The 17,121-nt window shown below is 34.7% G+C and overlaps 1 protein-coding gene across 1 annotated transcript; it reads right to left on the reverse strand.

Moving 5' to 3' along the window:
- Positions 1–249: 249 nt before the first annotated feature.
- On the reverse strand, positions 250–7,276 carry LOC120427039 (adenosine deaminase-like protein). The gene is made up of 5 exons (XM_039591868.2): positions 7,117–7,276; positions 6,909–7,054; positions 6,656–6,844; positions 6,136–6,598; positions 250–2,215 (listed from the first exon to the last, which is right to left on the reverse strand). Exons 1-5 carry the CDS (start codon positions 7,144–7,146, stop codon positions 1,997–1,999), a joined length of 1,047 nt encoding a protein of 348 aa, XP_039447802.1. The 5' UTR covers positions 7,147–7,276; the 3' UTR covers positions 250–1,996.
- Between the last annotated feature and the right edge of the window lie 9,845 nt (positions 7,277–17,121).

Genomic DNA, 17,121 nt, shown 5'->3' on the forward strand with positions numbered 1-17,121 from the left:
AGTTTTTATTTATGTAATTTATGTCCGATGCGCATACGACCTTTTCAAATGCCACGCGCTAAAAACTTGATTCGATCTTGGTTCGATTTTGACTTCACTCGCTTTGTATGTGGATGACAGTCGTGTCGTAACCGTGTTAAGAACGCCATTTTGTGTAGCTCACAATGCCTCACCTTTTGACCTTCACAGATCCCCAAAAATTGATTTCAATCCTGAGAGATTCAATAAAAACAAAACAATTTTTGACACTTTTCATATGCAAGAAGTTTCAATCTTGTGGTGCTATTTTGCCACACCCTGAGAATTGCTGTAAGTGTGACAACTTGCCAAAGGGATTTCAGGTCAGAACGCGTTTGACACACGTACATGCCCGACTAGTGTAAACATGTTTAATTATAACTCGGGACTTGTTCGACCATATTCAAGCAAACAACGTCGATTTAACGATCGAGTCGATGAACAAGCTTGCTGAAGCCTTTTTGGCAAAATAAAAAATGTGAAAAACCACATTTTTCAAACTGCGACAGGACTTATTTTAAAGTAAAGTGTTCAAGAATTACATCACGACATTGAAGCCGCTCACATCTCAAGCGTTAATTCTTCACATTCCAAAGTGGACAAGGGAAATTCTCCACTGTTTCCCTAGGCGTCAATGCTTCTAATATCTTATTTCTTAGATTCTATATTAGTCACAGTCCTTCATCCACCACGGTAGTTGACCATGAAACAATACTTTCTAGCATAATTATTCAAAGCTAAGCAACATCTATCGCTATTCTATGGCACGTCCTTGCTAATAATAGTAAACCTAAAATATTTAAAAATGTAGTCGTTAGCTTACTCCTGTGTTTCCCGTAGTGTAACCCTGAACATAAAGCGTCTAAAAAAACGAGAAAAGCACAACCAAACCAATAGTCTCACACTTGAAGCTAAGTAAGCGAACGAAGATGAAAAAATAATAAAACGATTGCGAAAAAAACGAAGCAAAATGTGCAACCTGCAAGCAATAGCCGAATACCGAACACAATGGATCAAACAGTGCATCAGCTGGTTAGCTGTTTTATACACGATATGAATAAATCTCGAAAAATTGAACAAAAATGGGACAAAAGAGTAAGGTGAAACAGTTGATAACTTTTACATTCAAAGAATCATTCCTGGTAGCATTTTAGCCAAAACTCACACGACAGCAGAAACCAATCAAAATAGCAGCAATATTTTACACAACCAGAAATAAAACAAAAAACACGAGAAAAGTATTCAGAATCGCCGTGATAATAGAACTTTGCAGACAGATCATAGAACCACATTCTAGTCTTCGGTTGTTTGTCAGAGAGAGATAGCGAGAGATAAAGAAAGAGGTCGTCCTCCATAAGTGCAGTTTAGTTTCCTAGTTTTCGAAAAGTGACAATAATTCACCTCCTCCACCTCCACACACCACTACCCTCCACTAAGTAAGAATTACTTTCAGCAGTGTTGTGGATAGTATTTTGTAAGTATCTAACGAAACAACAAAACAAAAACAACAACAATCATCTATCTCTGTAACTCCGTTTTGCGTGCAATCGAACTGTAACCGCCGAATCTGTAAACTGTGTAATCGACTAACTTTACGTACAACAAGTGTTTTTTTCTTTTTTTTTCAAGAAGATTTAAATGAGATAACATGTAAAACCCGCTTTGCCGGGGGAGTGTGCTTGAGCTTTAGTAGGTTTATGTTTGGCTATTTTTGTAAACTTGTATTCAAACTAAGTTAAGAAGAAAGCAAAGTTAGAAAAAAAGTACGCAGCAATCCACGTAGTTCAAAACTCATGGAGAAAATAAAATTGCAAGTGAAAGAAGAAGGATTTCAGAAAGCACAATTTTTAAAGGAGAAAAGTCACGCGGAAAGGGAAAAGTTCAAAAAACCAAAATGTAAACTGTAAACTCTGTAATGTAAGTGGGAGCAGACTTGTTGTATTTGAACGCAGATCAAGAGATGAAAACAATAAAGAAGCTATATTGGAGATGGTGGGTATTCTTCTCCCTCTTCTTCTTCTCTTCGAAAGTCCTCGAACAGTGTGGCCAGGGCGCGTTTTTCGTCCGCACTTGCGAAGGTGTACGCGATGGAGCGTTCCTCGAGCAGGATGATTTGGTCCGGAGTGAGGCCGAACGTTTTGGCGCAGAGAAACAGCTCCTGGGACAGTGTGGTCTCGAAGACGCCAAAGTCATCGGTCTGGAAAAGGTAAAAAAGGGTAATCAATGATTTGACAGCTGTCTAGCCAGAAAGGTTAAATAAAAGGTCCAAGAAATCTCTCCCTCTCCTTTGTGTTGCCGTTTGTAAAGTTCTTTCTTGATCCCTTTCCTTTGGAGCTGCGTACTGGCCATTTGGTCAAAATAAGTATCTGTGCCAATTTTGAGCAAAATCGGTTTAAGTTTGTATGGGAAAAATCTCAATGTGTGTGGAAAACAATCGCTTCAGAAATTTAGCAACAAGTGGCGAAGGTCTCTTGCGAATTTTTCGAAGTGTGAGATTTTTGTGGGAAACTTAATTCCCTACAATTTTGTCCAAAGGTGATCCTCATTTTGAATGATTTTTTTAAGCAAAAATATTTTCATTCATACTTCCTATATACTTCTTGAACACTTTCACGTATAAAAGATGAGTTCTTTTCATCTTATATCTCATCAGGATCAACTCGGATCTTCTTGCACCGTTGAAGGAAATTGAATTTTCCCACAAGAATTTCACATTTGGTCAAATTAGGTCGAGACCCCAATACATTAATTTCCCCTAACAATGTGATATTTGAAAATACTAGGCCAATAACATTTTATAACAAGATTTGTTATTCGTCGTTATGATTTTTTTTTGTTATTGGATTGTTATTGTAATAACAGACTAATAACATTTTTAGTTATTCTTCGAACAAATCTTTGTTATTATTTTTTGTTATTTTAACAACTAATCCGATCATCCCAATAACAGTTGGAGGTATTCTTCCATAACAAAAAATGTTATTCCAAAGTTGTTTTGGCTTTCAACAAATATTACACCAATATCAAATTTTGTTATGAGAACATAAACTGTTATTGAACCCTTATTCAAAAATGGATTTTTCATGAAGATTCCATAACATTTTCTGTTATTTTAACAGTATTTGTTATTGAAATGGCATGAATTTTGTTATTACCGTCTGCCCGGGAACGCTCGTCAGCTTTTTTCCGAAGAAATCGAGCCAAAAAATGCCATTTAGAAATGGTACGTAAATATTCGAAATATGTAAATCTTTTGAAGGAATTTTGATTGAAATGCTGTAAGTTAGCAATTTTGAAAAACCAAAGGTACACAGATTTGAGTTTGTTTTTTTAATTAACTTTTTATTTGCATAAAAAAACAATTTTCCAAAATCAGTATTTTTTAAATTTTAAAATTTGATATTTTTAGGGAACAAAAACCCCCTACTTTTGAGCCATAAAAAAGTACGGAAAAAATGGGCCACCAAATTTTAATTTGTAAAAAAAAGATGTTTCCTAAACACAAATTTTTTGATGTGCAATCGATTTTGCAATAAGACTTAATTTTTTGATGGAATGCATCAGTTTCAATATATTAGGCCTGATTTAGGGTAAAATAGGATTTTTTAAAACATTGTCAATTTTTTCCTTTTTTATTTAACAAGTTGCTTATAATTTTTTTTTTGCAATTCCTAAAAACACTTTTTGAATGAAATTTTATGTCAAACATTGATGTGTTAAATAAGTTCACCTTTTCAGCTCTGTTATTGAATGGTATTAATTTTCTATTCTATTATTTTTGGTAGAGAAAAGTAGTCGGTTTCGTCGTTCACGACGGAATAACAAAAATAATTTAATCAAAGTTTCGTTGATGGATTTTTGAAATCAGATAATAATTAGTCAAGATACATCCTGGAAAAGAATAAACATTGATCATATTATGGTTCCAATTAGACTTTCTCTTTCAAAATTCGATAACTCGGGAATCATTTTTCGGATTTTCTGTTAAAAACGAAACATTTGTATAAAAATGTTGTATTTTCAATGTAAAAAACGAAAAAACTCGATCTTTTTTAAAACATATTTTTCTGGGACTTTTAAAAAAATCAAAAATATTTCAATTTTTAACGTCAATTAGGAATCAAAATGCTATAACTTAAAAAGGATGCATTTCGATTGTGAGTTCGATTTTACTATGGAAAATTTAGCCAAACATATATTTTTGGTTAAGATTTATATGTTTAAAAGGCTTTAAAAAAATCATTGGTTGGCAGCAACATTTTTCCGTTTTTCTCTATGGCAAAAAGTTATACCATTTTTGGACCCAAAAAAATATTAAACAATTTCTAAAATTGACAAGGCGTCATCCATAAAGTATGTCACGCTCTAGGGGGGAGGGGGGTCTGAGCAAGCGTGACATTGCATGTTATAAGTATAGGAAAAGCGTGACAAAGGGTGGGAGGGGGGTAAATTTTGGCTGATTTTAGCATGACGTACTTTATGGATGAAGCCTAATAGTATTTTGAGAAATGGATTATTTGTAAATATAGTCACCAAAAAATACCGATAACAGCCCGTAATTCCAACACAATTTAGGATGACTAAAAACAATTTGGGTAAATAAACAATCAGTCCCAATACTGAGAAAAAAAAGGTGAAACAAAATTTAAATTACAAAAAAAAAACATTTTTCAAAGTATTGTTTTTAATTTTTGATCAGCAATTTTATTTCGTTTACCTTTTTTAAACTGAATAGTGAACCAATGACAAGAATTTTTTTTCATAAAATAGACCGATATTGGTCGATCAAGTAGAGATTTTTTTACATACGAGCAATTCTCTACGAAATCGTGCGACTTAAACCATTTTTATTTTTTAATTTGGCTCAAACTTCGTAGGGGCCTTCCCTATTACCAAAGAAGCCATAACATTTTGGCAGCTGTTTATTCAAAAATGGTACGTAAATATTTAAAAACCTGTAACTTTTGAAGACATTTTTTGATCAATTTGGTGTCTTCAGCAAAATTGAACGTATTGACGAGGACTGTTCAGAAAAAAAAGTACACGGCAAAAAATCATGCCAATTTAAAAACGGCAAAAAATAATTCCCCAAAGCTCATTTTCCAAAAAAAAAAAAAACAAAAACATTTTTGAGATCTTTTATTTGTTTTAGAGGACAAAAACTCGCAACAGCCATAGAGAAGTATGGTCAAAAATTCCGCTGCCGAGTTATGAATTTATAGTGATTTTTGGAAAAAAATCCTAATTTTGCACATGAAATTTGTTGACAATTTTTTTTAATGTAAAATTGAATTTGCAATCGAAGAGTACTTCACAGATTTTTTGATAAAGATTTTCAAGGTGTAGCCACCGTAAGTTTGATTTCAGCGAAATATTTACAGTTTTTTCTTTGGATTTTAAAGACAGTTATCATGAGGGACCATTTCTAAAATTATTTTTTTAAGGTTCAAAAAATTTGCTCTAAAATTGTCTAAGCGACATTGAAGATTGGACTTCTGGTTGTTGAGATACGTTGGAAACAGAAACAGGAAAATTGAAGTTTTCTAAGTCTCACCCAAACAACCCTCCATTTTCTAATGTCGATATCTCAGCAACTAATGGTCTATCTATCTATCCGATATTTGCCGAAGACATCAAATTGATCGGAAAAATCCTTCAAAAGTTACAGAAGCTGCCAAAGTTATATGGAGACTTGTATGGGTGAACCAATAGGTAACACAAAATAGCTTAATTGGGGGTAGGGAAGGCCCCCACAAAGTTCGAGCCAAATCGCGACATAAACTTATTTGCAACGGCATAAGAAAATACGAAGAAAAATGTTTTTGTTCATGAATGAAACTAAAACGAAAAACGAAACTATTGGCGCTACGCCCCCCGGGGCATGGCCTTCCTCTAACGTGGGATTTCTGCTCCAGCGCCTCTGACGAGACAGGAGAAACCGGGACCGACGTTTTACTTCACCATCCGATAGAAGCTCAGTGGATAAGGCGGGAATCGAACCCGCGTCTCATAGCATCATCGGGATCGGCAGCCGAAGCCGCTACCCCTGCGCCACGAGACCCACGAGTTCATGAATACAGTATTCTAAAAGTTTAAAGTAGAACTGACAATACTTACACAAACGCAAACTTCGAATCCTTCCTTCCAAAGTCGCTTGAAATGATGCTCCTCATAGGACGGCACCGTACTGCACTTGACATTACTGGTCAAACAGCACTCGAACGGAATCTTCGCCTTCTTGGCAAACTCCAAATTGTCCCCCTTGATGAACGTCCCGTGCCCGATCCGGTCCGTCCCAAATTCGAACATTTCCCGAACCTCCCCATCGTCGTCGAATTCACCGCAGTGCAGCGCCATCTTGAGGCCTGCCGACTGGGCCCTGCGGAGGAGGTCGCGATAGTCGGAGAACTTGGTTCCGAAGGGGGCTCCACTCAGGTCCATTCCCTTGATGAGGTCCGGGTAGGATTTGGCGAGATCCAGGACCAGATCGACATTCTCCTCGGCTTCTTTGACCCCCTTGGAACGGTCAATTGAGGGCAGAAGCTTCACCGTTATTTTTGGGAATTCGGTTTGAGATTTTCTGGAACCAAAATTTGAATAACTTTTTCTGATTAATTGTAATTTGAAACAGACATACCTTATAGTTTCAAGGACTGTGGTCAAATATTCTCGTTTGGTCATGTGGGCGGTTGCTTTTGGTGTTGTACGAAGCTCCAGGTAAACCACATTGTCCTCTGCGAATTCCTGGATTACCTTGCGGGTTGCAAAGGCTAAAGTGTCTGGCTGATCGGTCAAATCATGGGCATACTTGAACTTTTGGAAGCATCTACAAACATAGCAATTTAATTGTTTTAACTTGTTTTACTAAAATGAAAAAAAAAAACACTTACTCTTGGAGTGTTAAATTCGTTTTACTTGTAATTCGGTAGAACGAGTCGTCAGAGCCCGGTTGATTCCCGTATGATCCATACTTTAGGTTTCTTAGTTCCGCCAGCGTTTGATTACTCAACGAGCCGTTGAGATGAGCGTGCAGCTCCTAAAAACAGAAAATGAATCATTCAACGACGTGTAGAGCCAAGAACCAATTATTTTACGTACAATTTTTGGCACCTTTTGGAAGAAGTTCATCACTTTGAGTGTTCTTAAACCACGTTTCTAAAATTCCTCCATACAATCTGCTTTTTTTTTAACTGATGAGCTTCCCCGAGTTTTTGTTTTGACCGGCGGTTTTGACGTTCGTGATCGAGATAAACGAAGCAAACATTTGAAAAGCAGAGATGTGTTGGTGAAGTCTAGATGGTGGGAAAGTAAGCTAAGCATGCGTTGGAATTAGGCAAAGTTTGGGGAAAGAGATGGAACAAAAACTATGATTAGAAAAAAATGCCTTTGGATGCTTTGCTTTGTCTAAATAAGAGTGTGTTTAGTAATACATACTTAGTAATAAACATCTTCATTTTAAATATTTTTTTTTATGTTTTTCTTAATAGAACAAAAGAGGCGCTCAACTGAATCAATTCCGAAGATTTATTTTGTGAGAAGCCGAATAATAGTTTAAACACAATTCGTTGCTAACATTTCAAACGTTTCAAACATTGTGATTGCGAAATACTGTAAAATTGAATACAATGGAGAGTTATGAGATCCTTGTAAATTTTTTTCATAGTAATTGTTTGAAAATCATGTGGCTTATAATTTGATATCCTTAGTTAGTTAATTTTTGTCATTTGTTACATTTTTAAAGAAAAGTTACCATCATTAAAAAATTAAAAATAGAGAAAGCATTTTGAAAAATGAAGCGTCAGTTAGTCGAGTCAATTTCATTTAAAAAATTGGGCCGTTGCAAATATTTTTTGAAGTTTATGTCCCTCGACTCTGACCAAAGTCGCAGGGAAGGGGGGTGGGGCAAAAAAATTACGATTTCAGCATTTGAATAAAAAAAATGCATTACACATCTGTCCAGTTGTTTAGCAATCAAAAGTATCCAAAATTTCTATGTATTGACTAAATTTTTTTTTTGCGGTGATGTACATTGAAATTCAAAAAAGTTCAAAATATTTTTAAACGAGCCCAAACAAGCTAAATATGATTATCAATGCAGAATAGTGCATTTTAGATTGTATTCAGTTAATTAAATTGCTGAGCAATTCTCGACGAAATCGGTCGATTTCGACCATTTTTTTTGTATTTTTTTATTTGGCTCAAACTTTGTGGAGGCTTTCCCTATGACCAAAGAAGCTATATTGTGTCATTGGTTCACACATACAAGTCACCATACAATTTTGGCAGCTGTCCATTCAAAAAAGTAGTGCGTCCACCCCGGGAATTCCCGAGACAAAATTCCCGGGATTTTTCCAAAATCGGGAATTCCCGAATCCCGGGATTTTTCATATTTTATCCCGGGAATTCCCGAAAGTGAGAAAAAACTAATTTTGGTTTGGAAATTCTGATTAGGATGTAGAAATAGATGAACATTTGATTAATTAATAATCGATAATTATTATAAAGCATTCAAAATTTGTACTCGACCTAAATCAGCAATAATTTGGCATATTATGGAAATTGTTAAATTTTTAGTTTAGAAATTCAAAAATTTCCTAGCGCTTGAAATATTTTCTATTTAAATTTATATTCTTTTCAAGGACTGGGTATTAATTATTCTAAATAAATATCAAAAAAAAAAATAAATATCATATTTAACTATTTTTCATCAAACGCCGCCGCATTGGAAAAATCAGGACAAAGGTAATAAAGTAATACAGCTGTTTAAGCCATTTTTTTGAAAATGTTTCGGTTTTTTTTCCTATAGAACCCGTGACTTCTCCTACCAGACTTTTGTCTTGATTTTCCCCAGTTGGCTGTAGTGATTAAAAGAATATTTATAAAATAAGTTTTTAATGAAACATGAAATTCTTAATTTATCAAAAATTTAACATTAGCTGGTATCACTTAATTGGTGTTTCTGCAGTTTTTTTTAAATTAAAAAATAAGCTTTTTAAAATATATTTAAAAGAGACTTATTTAATTTAAATCACATTGATTTATTTGATATGTGGGTCATTCCTTCCCAAGTGACCACGCGTCCAACATCGACTTTCACCAATTCTGCTCATATTTGGTATGGGGGTTGTTTTTGCCCCAAAAACAAAGAATCCAAAGTTTGGTGACATTTGGTTCACCCCCGCGCCCGTGGCACGCCCCTCTTTTTCTGAGATTTTTGAAAAACCTCATTTTTAAAATGCATTTTGCTAAGAGAAAAGTTTACAAAACGTGAACTTTTGGGTATGCATATTTGAAGATTGTTTGACGTAGAATCGAATGGCGTACTCAAAATTTACGTACAGTGTTGCCAGATATGAAAATTTTGCGCTTTAAGTTTTAAAATGCATTTTTAACCCTTTGGACGAGCACTTACGGGAAAACTGACAATTGCATTCGATTGCTGAGAGTTTTTTACATTAAATTTAATCAAAACCTCAGGGTAAAATGAATATTTCTTGAGATATCACATTTTTAAGTTGGAAAGCTCTGTATTGCATAGCAAATGTTTTACTTAACCATCAATTTTCAACAGTACATTGCGTGAGAGCATAGTAGGCCTTGAAATTTGAATATTCTTTTTTTCAATTTCTTAACGGAAGCAATTGAATGTCCCAAAATTGAATTTATATATGTATGTATTGTATGCATGTATGTATTTGTGTATGTAAGTATTTTATGTATGCATTTGAACCCCCGTCTTGGCAGGACTTGGCGTGGTTCACGGATATAAGAAAATGACAAAATGTTTAATTTCGAGCGCTTCAACAGGAATTTTCTAGTTTTTTGGCCCCAGAAGCTAGCCTGATAATATGAGTCCATTTGGTTAATGTTTAGTGGGTCCAGTTTTGACCTGAAGTTAGAATGGAACTTTAATTAATTTACTATGGGGAATTTTCACTTTTAACATCTTCTTCGACAAAGTTTCCCAAAATGCTATCAAATTTTCTTATTGTCAAAATTCTCAAATATTTTTATCCGGGGAACAACTTTGTAGAAAATCGCAAAGCGCTAGGAATTGATCCCGAAAATATATAGGTTAATTTTTTGAGCATGTTTTTTATATTTTGCCAAAAAAAATCCAAAAATCCTTATAGTAAAAATTGGACCCACCAACCCTAACCAAATAATTATAACCTCATATTATCAGGATAGCTTCTGGGGCAATAAACTAGAAAATTCCTGTTGAAGCGCTCGAAATAAAACAATTTTTCATTTTCTTATATCCGTGAACCACGCCAAGTCCTGCCAAGACGGGGGTTCAAATGCATACATACAATTCTTACATACACAAATACATACATGCATACAATACATACATATATAAATTCAATTTTGGGACATTCAATTGCTTCCGTTAAGAAATTGAAAAAAAGAATATTCAAATTTCAAGGCCTACTATGCTCTCACGCAATGTACTGTTGAAAATTGATGGTTAAGTAAAACATTTGCTATGCAATACAGAGCTTTCCAACTTAAAAATGTGATATCTCAAGAAATATTCATTTTACCCTGAGGTTTTGATTGAATTTAATGTAAAAAACTCTCAGCAATCGAATGCAATTGTCAGTTTTCCCGTAAGTGCTCGTCCAAAGGGTTAAACAAGCATTTTAAAACTTAAAGGGCAAAATTTTCATATCTGACAACACTGTACGTAAATTTTGAGTACGCCATTCGATTCTACGTCAAAAAATCTTCAAATATGCATACTCAAAAGTTCACGTTTTGTAAACTTTTCTCTTAGCAAAATGCATTTTAAAAATGAGGTTTTTCAAAAATCTCAGAAAAAGAGGGGGGTGCCACGGGCGCGGAGGTGGACCAAATGTCACCAAACTTTGGATTCTTTGTTTTTGGGGCAAAAACAACCCCCATGCCAAATATGAGCAGAATTGGTGAAAGTCGATGTTGGACGCGTGGTCACTTGGGAAGGAATGACCCATGTTTCATTTAAAATCCAAAGCAAAACAAAGAACAAAAATATAATCAATTTTATATTTCTTTTAAGCTGTCTAAAAACTGCTGTCCTTTTTAAGATTGATGGTTGATTATCACCAACTGATAGTATTTGGCTAATTCTTTGATTTTAAACATTAAAAACAACATATAAAATAAAAATATTAATTTTCTGACAATTTCAAAAATGTCCCGGGATCCCGGGAATTCCCGGGATTCAAAAAATATTTTTCCCGTTTCCCGGGAAATTCCAGACTCGGGAAAATTGGACGCCCTACAAAAATGGTACTCAAATATTTGAAAAGCTATAACTTTTGAGTGAATTTTATGATCAATTTGGAGTCTTGGGTAAAGTTGTAGTTATTTTTGAGGACTATTAAGAAAAAAATGGGTACACGGAAAAAAAATAATTGCCGAGTTTTAAATCAACATTTTTTCACAAAAACTCAACTTCTCAAAACCCGCAACCTTTGATCCATACAGAAGTATGGTCAAAAAATCTGGCCTCGAATAACAATTTTTTGAAAAAAAGTTATTTTTGGAAAAAAAATCGAAATTTTATACCAAAAAACAATTGCCTCAATCTATTATGATAAATTGAATTTGTAATCGAAAAGTACTTAACAGATTTTTCAATGAAGTGCTCCGTTTTCATGATATAGTCACCAAAAGTTTGATTTTAACGAAATATTTGCAGTTTTTCGATTTTTAAAAATAATGACCATTTCTAATTTTTTTTTATTGTTCAGAAAATTTGCTATGAAATTGTCTAAGAGACATCGAAGATTGGTCCTCTGGTTGCTGAGATACAGCTGCTTAGAGAAAAAAGACATGAAAATTGAAGTTTTCTATGTCTCACTCAAACAACTCACCATTTTCTATGTCGATATATCAGCAACTAATGATCCGATTTCCAATGTTAAAACATGAAACATTCGTGAAATTTTTCGATCGTTTGGAAAACAATATTTTGATTTTTTTTATTCAAAACTTTCATTTCAAAAGGGCGTTAATTGAATGTTTGGCCCTTTTGAAATGTTAGTTTTGAATAAAAAAAATCAAAATATTGTTTTCCAAACGATCGGAAAATTTCACTAATTTAAAAAAAAAATGCATAACTCCGACTATTTTCAAAAAATGTACCTAAAATGGCTATAATCTGAAAACGGTGAACTTTATCAAAATTTCGCTAAAGTAATTTTAGATTGCAAATTCGAAGTTGAATAATTTTTGCGACCAATATTTCGATTTTTTTTAAATCATCATTGATTCAAAAATTCATAACTCGCTCAAAGTTTTTTTTTTGCAATTCTTGAAATTTCTGAAAGTTGCTTTTGATGTCCCCTAAAACATGTCAGAACATACAAAATATAAAAATAATGTTTTATGCAAAACAAGTTTAAGTGACAAAAAATTGACTAAAAAATCACAATTTTTTTACCGTGTATAATTTTTTTCCATTGTAGTACATATCCATACCTACAACTTTGCCAGAGACACTAAATCGATCAAAAAATTCCTTTAAAAGATACAGATTTTAAAATTTTCATGCATCCTTTGTATGGACAGCTGCCAAATTTGTATGGAAAAGTATATGGACAAACTATTGATGCAAAATGGCTTCTTTGGGAATACCGAAGGCATCAACAAAGTTTCAGCTGGATTAAAAAAATACAAAAATTAAAATTAAGAATAAAAAAACCGATTTCGTAGAGAATTGCTCAGTTGTTATTGCTTTGGAAATTGGATTCAAAAATGCCAATCACTTATCAACCTTTATCAGTAAAGTATAATTCGTTGTAAATCGTTGTTGTCGTTCTATCTTGTCGCACGTTCATTGTGGGCTATATTGAGTTATGAACGCCATTTTGTGCAGTTCACAATGACTCTCCTATTGACCTTCATAGATGCCCAAAATTCGATTTTAATCCTGAGACGTTCAACAAATACTGAAAAAACTCCGTACATTGTTGTCACTCTTCTTATGAAAGAAGTTTCAATCTTGTCGTTCTTTCTTGCCATACCCTAAAAGTTGCTGCAAGTACGACAACTGGCCAAAGAGATTTCCGTTCAGAACGCGTTTGACATACGTTCATGCTAGAATAATCAGTATCTCTCATCCGGTGGCATCATCCCAACGTCGAAATAAAAAGCACACACACATTGCGTGCATCTCTCAATGACCAGGATCAACAGGGAGAACAAGAAAGACTCATTCAAAAATCTGCTGACCACATGTTTTTCCGCTGCTGGCTCTCCTCGCTGTCTCCTCAATTATCCTTGCGATTGTGCAAAGGCAGACAGGCTTGACCTTTCTGATTTCGTTTTTCCTTTGCCGACTTTTCAAAACTTTGCATAAATTAACGAATCCAAATGGTAGCATCTCTCAGACCACGTGTTATTTTCTGTGCTTGGAATTTTGAAATTGAAAATAATTATTTCGCTTCTACATCGGTTAGGCAAGCTTAAGCCGGGCCGAAATTTTTAGATCATTTAGAAGTAATTAATCATTAACGCTGAGCGGAAAACCGATTCACTCGCGAGTGAGTTTTCCCTCCCTCGTCTCCTCTCAACCCTGCTTGACTCACTGACGAAATCCATCAAAATGATGTATGTTATAAAAATAACCGTGAAATTCGGAGGAAATTGTCGTTTTTTTCTCTCTTCTCGCGTTGATCTGTTTGGCCCCCATGAAAAACCTCCGTCCTCATGAGTCGCTGTATATGAAAATGAGATTGGTGAAAGATGAACGCGTCATTTGATGATAAATGTGCGTCCCATTGCCATCACGTGGCGGCCGAGGAAACGCTTTTGCCTCTTAATGTCCACGGGGACGTGTCACCAAGTTGCGGTAATTTTTGCTTTAAATTCAAATTTCTCAAAATGGACATCCGTCCAAGAGCTGCAAAGCCACTTTACTTCGATATAAAATAAACAGGGGAAAAAGACTGGAAAAGGTGGAAATTCCGTTTGCATAATAATTGAAGCAAAATTATAATTATTTAATCTGACCAGGGCAGCTTCTGTATTTGCCGGAAGGCTTGAAGGCTGAACGATGCTTCAGGATCACTTAAGTGTCCCACAATTTTGGGTTTCATACAGCTTTCTCAAAAAAATATTTTTCTTCAAGACGCTTAAGTGCCCTTATTTTGCATAAATTATTGCACTTTTTGCCCTTTGCATCCAGCAATTGCATCCATCTCGACAGAAAAAAAACGCCAAAGACCCGGCATCAGCCAGCTGAAATCTGATCACGCAAATCTCGTGCAAACGTGCTTTTCATTCGATATTTTTTTGTATGAATGTACGTACAAACCTCACTTTTAAGGTTCCAAGAACCAACGGTGGCAGGGTTGCTGGACGTCGACGACGAAGGAATCGATTTTAATTTTTGATAGCTTTATGCATGAAGAGGAAATTGGAGGCTAATTGCAGCAGCAGTTTGGTTCGTTGCATAAACGTGGACCTTTTTTTCCATCGCTCTCTGATCACGCAAACAATTGCATTGCTGGTTGGTGAGTTCAATAATTGTTTGTAATTATTGGCAAGCTGGAATTTATTTTGCCGGCCGTGGCGAGGAAGGGAATTAATTGTGACTTCCTGTGAAAAAAAAATATTGTGTTTTCTGCCAGGGTGTTATGGTTGAAGGCCATTTTGTTCGTTTTAAAATAAATTTGTATAATAATCCACATCTTTGTAGGGATTATGGGTTGCAGGATTCAATATGTAATAAATTATTAAATGAGTATTTATGATAATATTGATATAATTCATAAATAAGAGTTAAGAGCGCAACAAAAAGTGCGCACCTTCATGAATATTGCCTTGTTAGCTGATTGTGGATTGAGTGCGAGAGCGCGCTAGCGAGCTGCGAGAGAGAACAACGAGCGAGAAAACAACGAGATGCGCGCGGCCGGCGAAAGAGAGAATGAAGATTGTCAAATCAGTTTTGTGGTTAATTTCTGTGGAATAAGATGTGTTATTTGTTAACAGGAAAACATCTGTGTTTTTATTATAAAAGAAAGTCCCCGAACACGACAATCTTGTTTTAATGTTGATGGTTGGTGAAGACTCTGCCATTTTCCGTTACTTGACTGTAAAAAAATCGAACGAATCATTTCATAGGAAATTTAATGTACTTTTCGAATCTACATTGACCCTGAAGGGTCATTTTTTCATCCAGAACAAAATTTTTCATTTTACATTTTACAAGTTGTAGAGCAGACAATTACAAAAATTTTGATTTATAGACATAAGGGGTTTGCTTGTAACCATCACTAGTTATCGCGATTGTACGAAAAAAAGTTTTGTTTTTTCGGTGTAGATTTGAAAAGTACATTAATTTTTTCATAAAATGACATGTTCCAAAAAATTTTACAGTCGAGTAACGGAAAATGGCAGAGATTATTTAATCTTTTTTAGTGTTTTTTCGATGAAAAATACGTTTTTTTTCGGAATTCTGAGTACGCCATCAAATCGGGCGTCTAATTTTACATAAAAGTCCCATTGACCTCAAATTTCTATCTCATCACCATTTCAGGCTGCAAATTATTGAAAAACACATCTTTTTTCGTATCTTCAAAAATTGAAGGGATCGTACCGCTCTTCCGTCACGAGGTATCAAAAAACGGACCTCGTATTCGTGATCAGGGACAAAAGTTATCCCCTTAGGACAAAGTTTCACGCAAACCGAAGAGGAGTCGGGGCAACTTTTCCCGATTTTGTGTTAGTTGGTTTTACCTACAAAAATGTGTAATTTTACCACTTTTCTGACACTTTTTCAGTCTAAATTGAGGTAAAATTACATTATACAAGTTGTAATATCCAACCTTCGAATTATACTCAATTTTTTACTGTGTGAAGAAACAATTATTTGTATATCAACAAGACTTTTAAATAAAATGGAACGCCTGTAAGGATCAAGTTTAGATATCGTACTTAAATTGAAAAAAAAAACAACAAGTTACAAATTACATTTTTACAGGAAATTTCAAGATCTGTTCTAAATTACATGTTTTTGTAACTTTGCATACATGAGAAGTTTCTAACAAAATAGTTTTCTGAAAAAGTACCTAATCATTTTTAAAATTTTCAATGAGTTTTTCGAAATTTTACCCTTTAATCTCAATTGCGTACTAAAGCCCTGTGTAAATTTTTATGTACAACGGTAAAAAAAACACGAGTAGAAACCATCATTTGAACGCAAAAAAGGAAAAGACAACATTTTTTCGATGGATCAACTATGGTCCCCTTGAAACTAGCTGTCAAGTAGTTTTAAAGTTTTAAATCCTTTGCGGTCTTTCAAAGGGTCATTGTACTCAGAAAAATAAGCTTTATCGTTGTGAACAATAATATCACAAATTCAGGCTTCATTTTAGGTCCCAATTGTTTGTTTTTCGAAAGTAGGAAAGTTCAGCAAATTTCTCACAAAAATGCACCATTAATTGTTAGTTCTGGCTCCTAAATTGGAGTAAATGAGGCATTCTTATTTTTATTTTAGAAAAATATCCAATTTAAAGCAATGTAGGGGAAATATATACTTTCCAATCAAACACCTATCTTCATCATATGGAGAGTTTGATGCTCTATTAAAGCTCCAAAAATACTATTTAGGCTATAAACTTACCAGCAACAGCACCGCCTCGAGTAAACAGTAAGATCAAATTTAATGCAATTTTGATCATAATTTCTATTTTCCGAGACCATTTCTCATAATTTTGTTGGCACATACAGAGACACACGCGAGAAACCCTCAAACGCTTAATGAATATCGCCAAAATCAACTTTTCACTTTCGCTTACTTTTTCACGACGCTTTCTATACAAAACTGGCCCCAACTTTTGGCAACATGTTCTTTTGCACATTAGTTGGTCACTCACTTGAAAAATAATCCCGGAACATGTAAATAATTAGCAAGCGCCATCAAAAAAGCAAACGCCCCATGTCTTTTGACGTTTCAATTTTGAATACACATTCCAATCGAAGGCTGAAGAAACCCGAGCGAGAAGCGAAGGCAAATAAAGAACAAAGGGTGGACACCAACACCACCAGCAGCGCCTGTTGGAGTGAGACAGTGATGCCAGGAAACTTTCTCTATAAATGCTACTTTTCGTG

The sequence above is a fragment of the Culex pipiens genome, chromosome 3 (genome assembly GCF_016801865.2).
Source record: "Culex pipiens pallens isolate TS chromosome 3, TS_CPP_V2, whole genome shotgun sequence".
Lineage (NCBI taxonomy): Eukaryota > Metazoa > Arthropoda > Insecta > Diptera > Culicidae > Culex > Culex pipiens.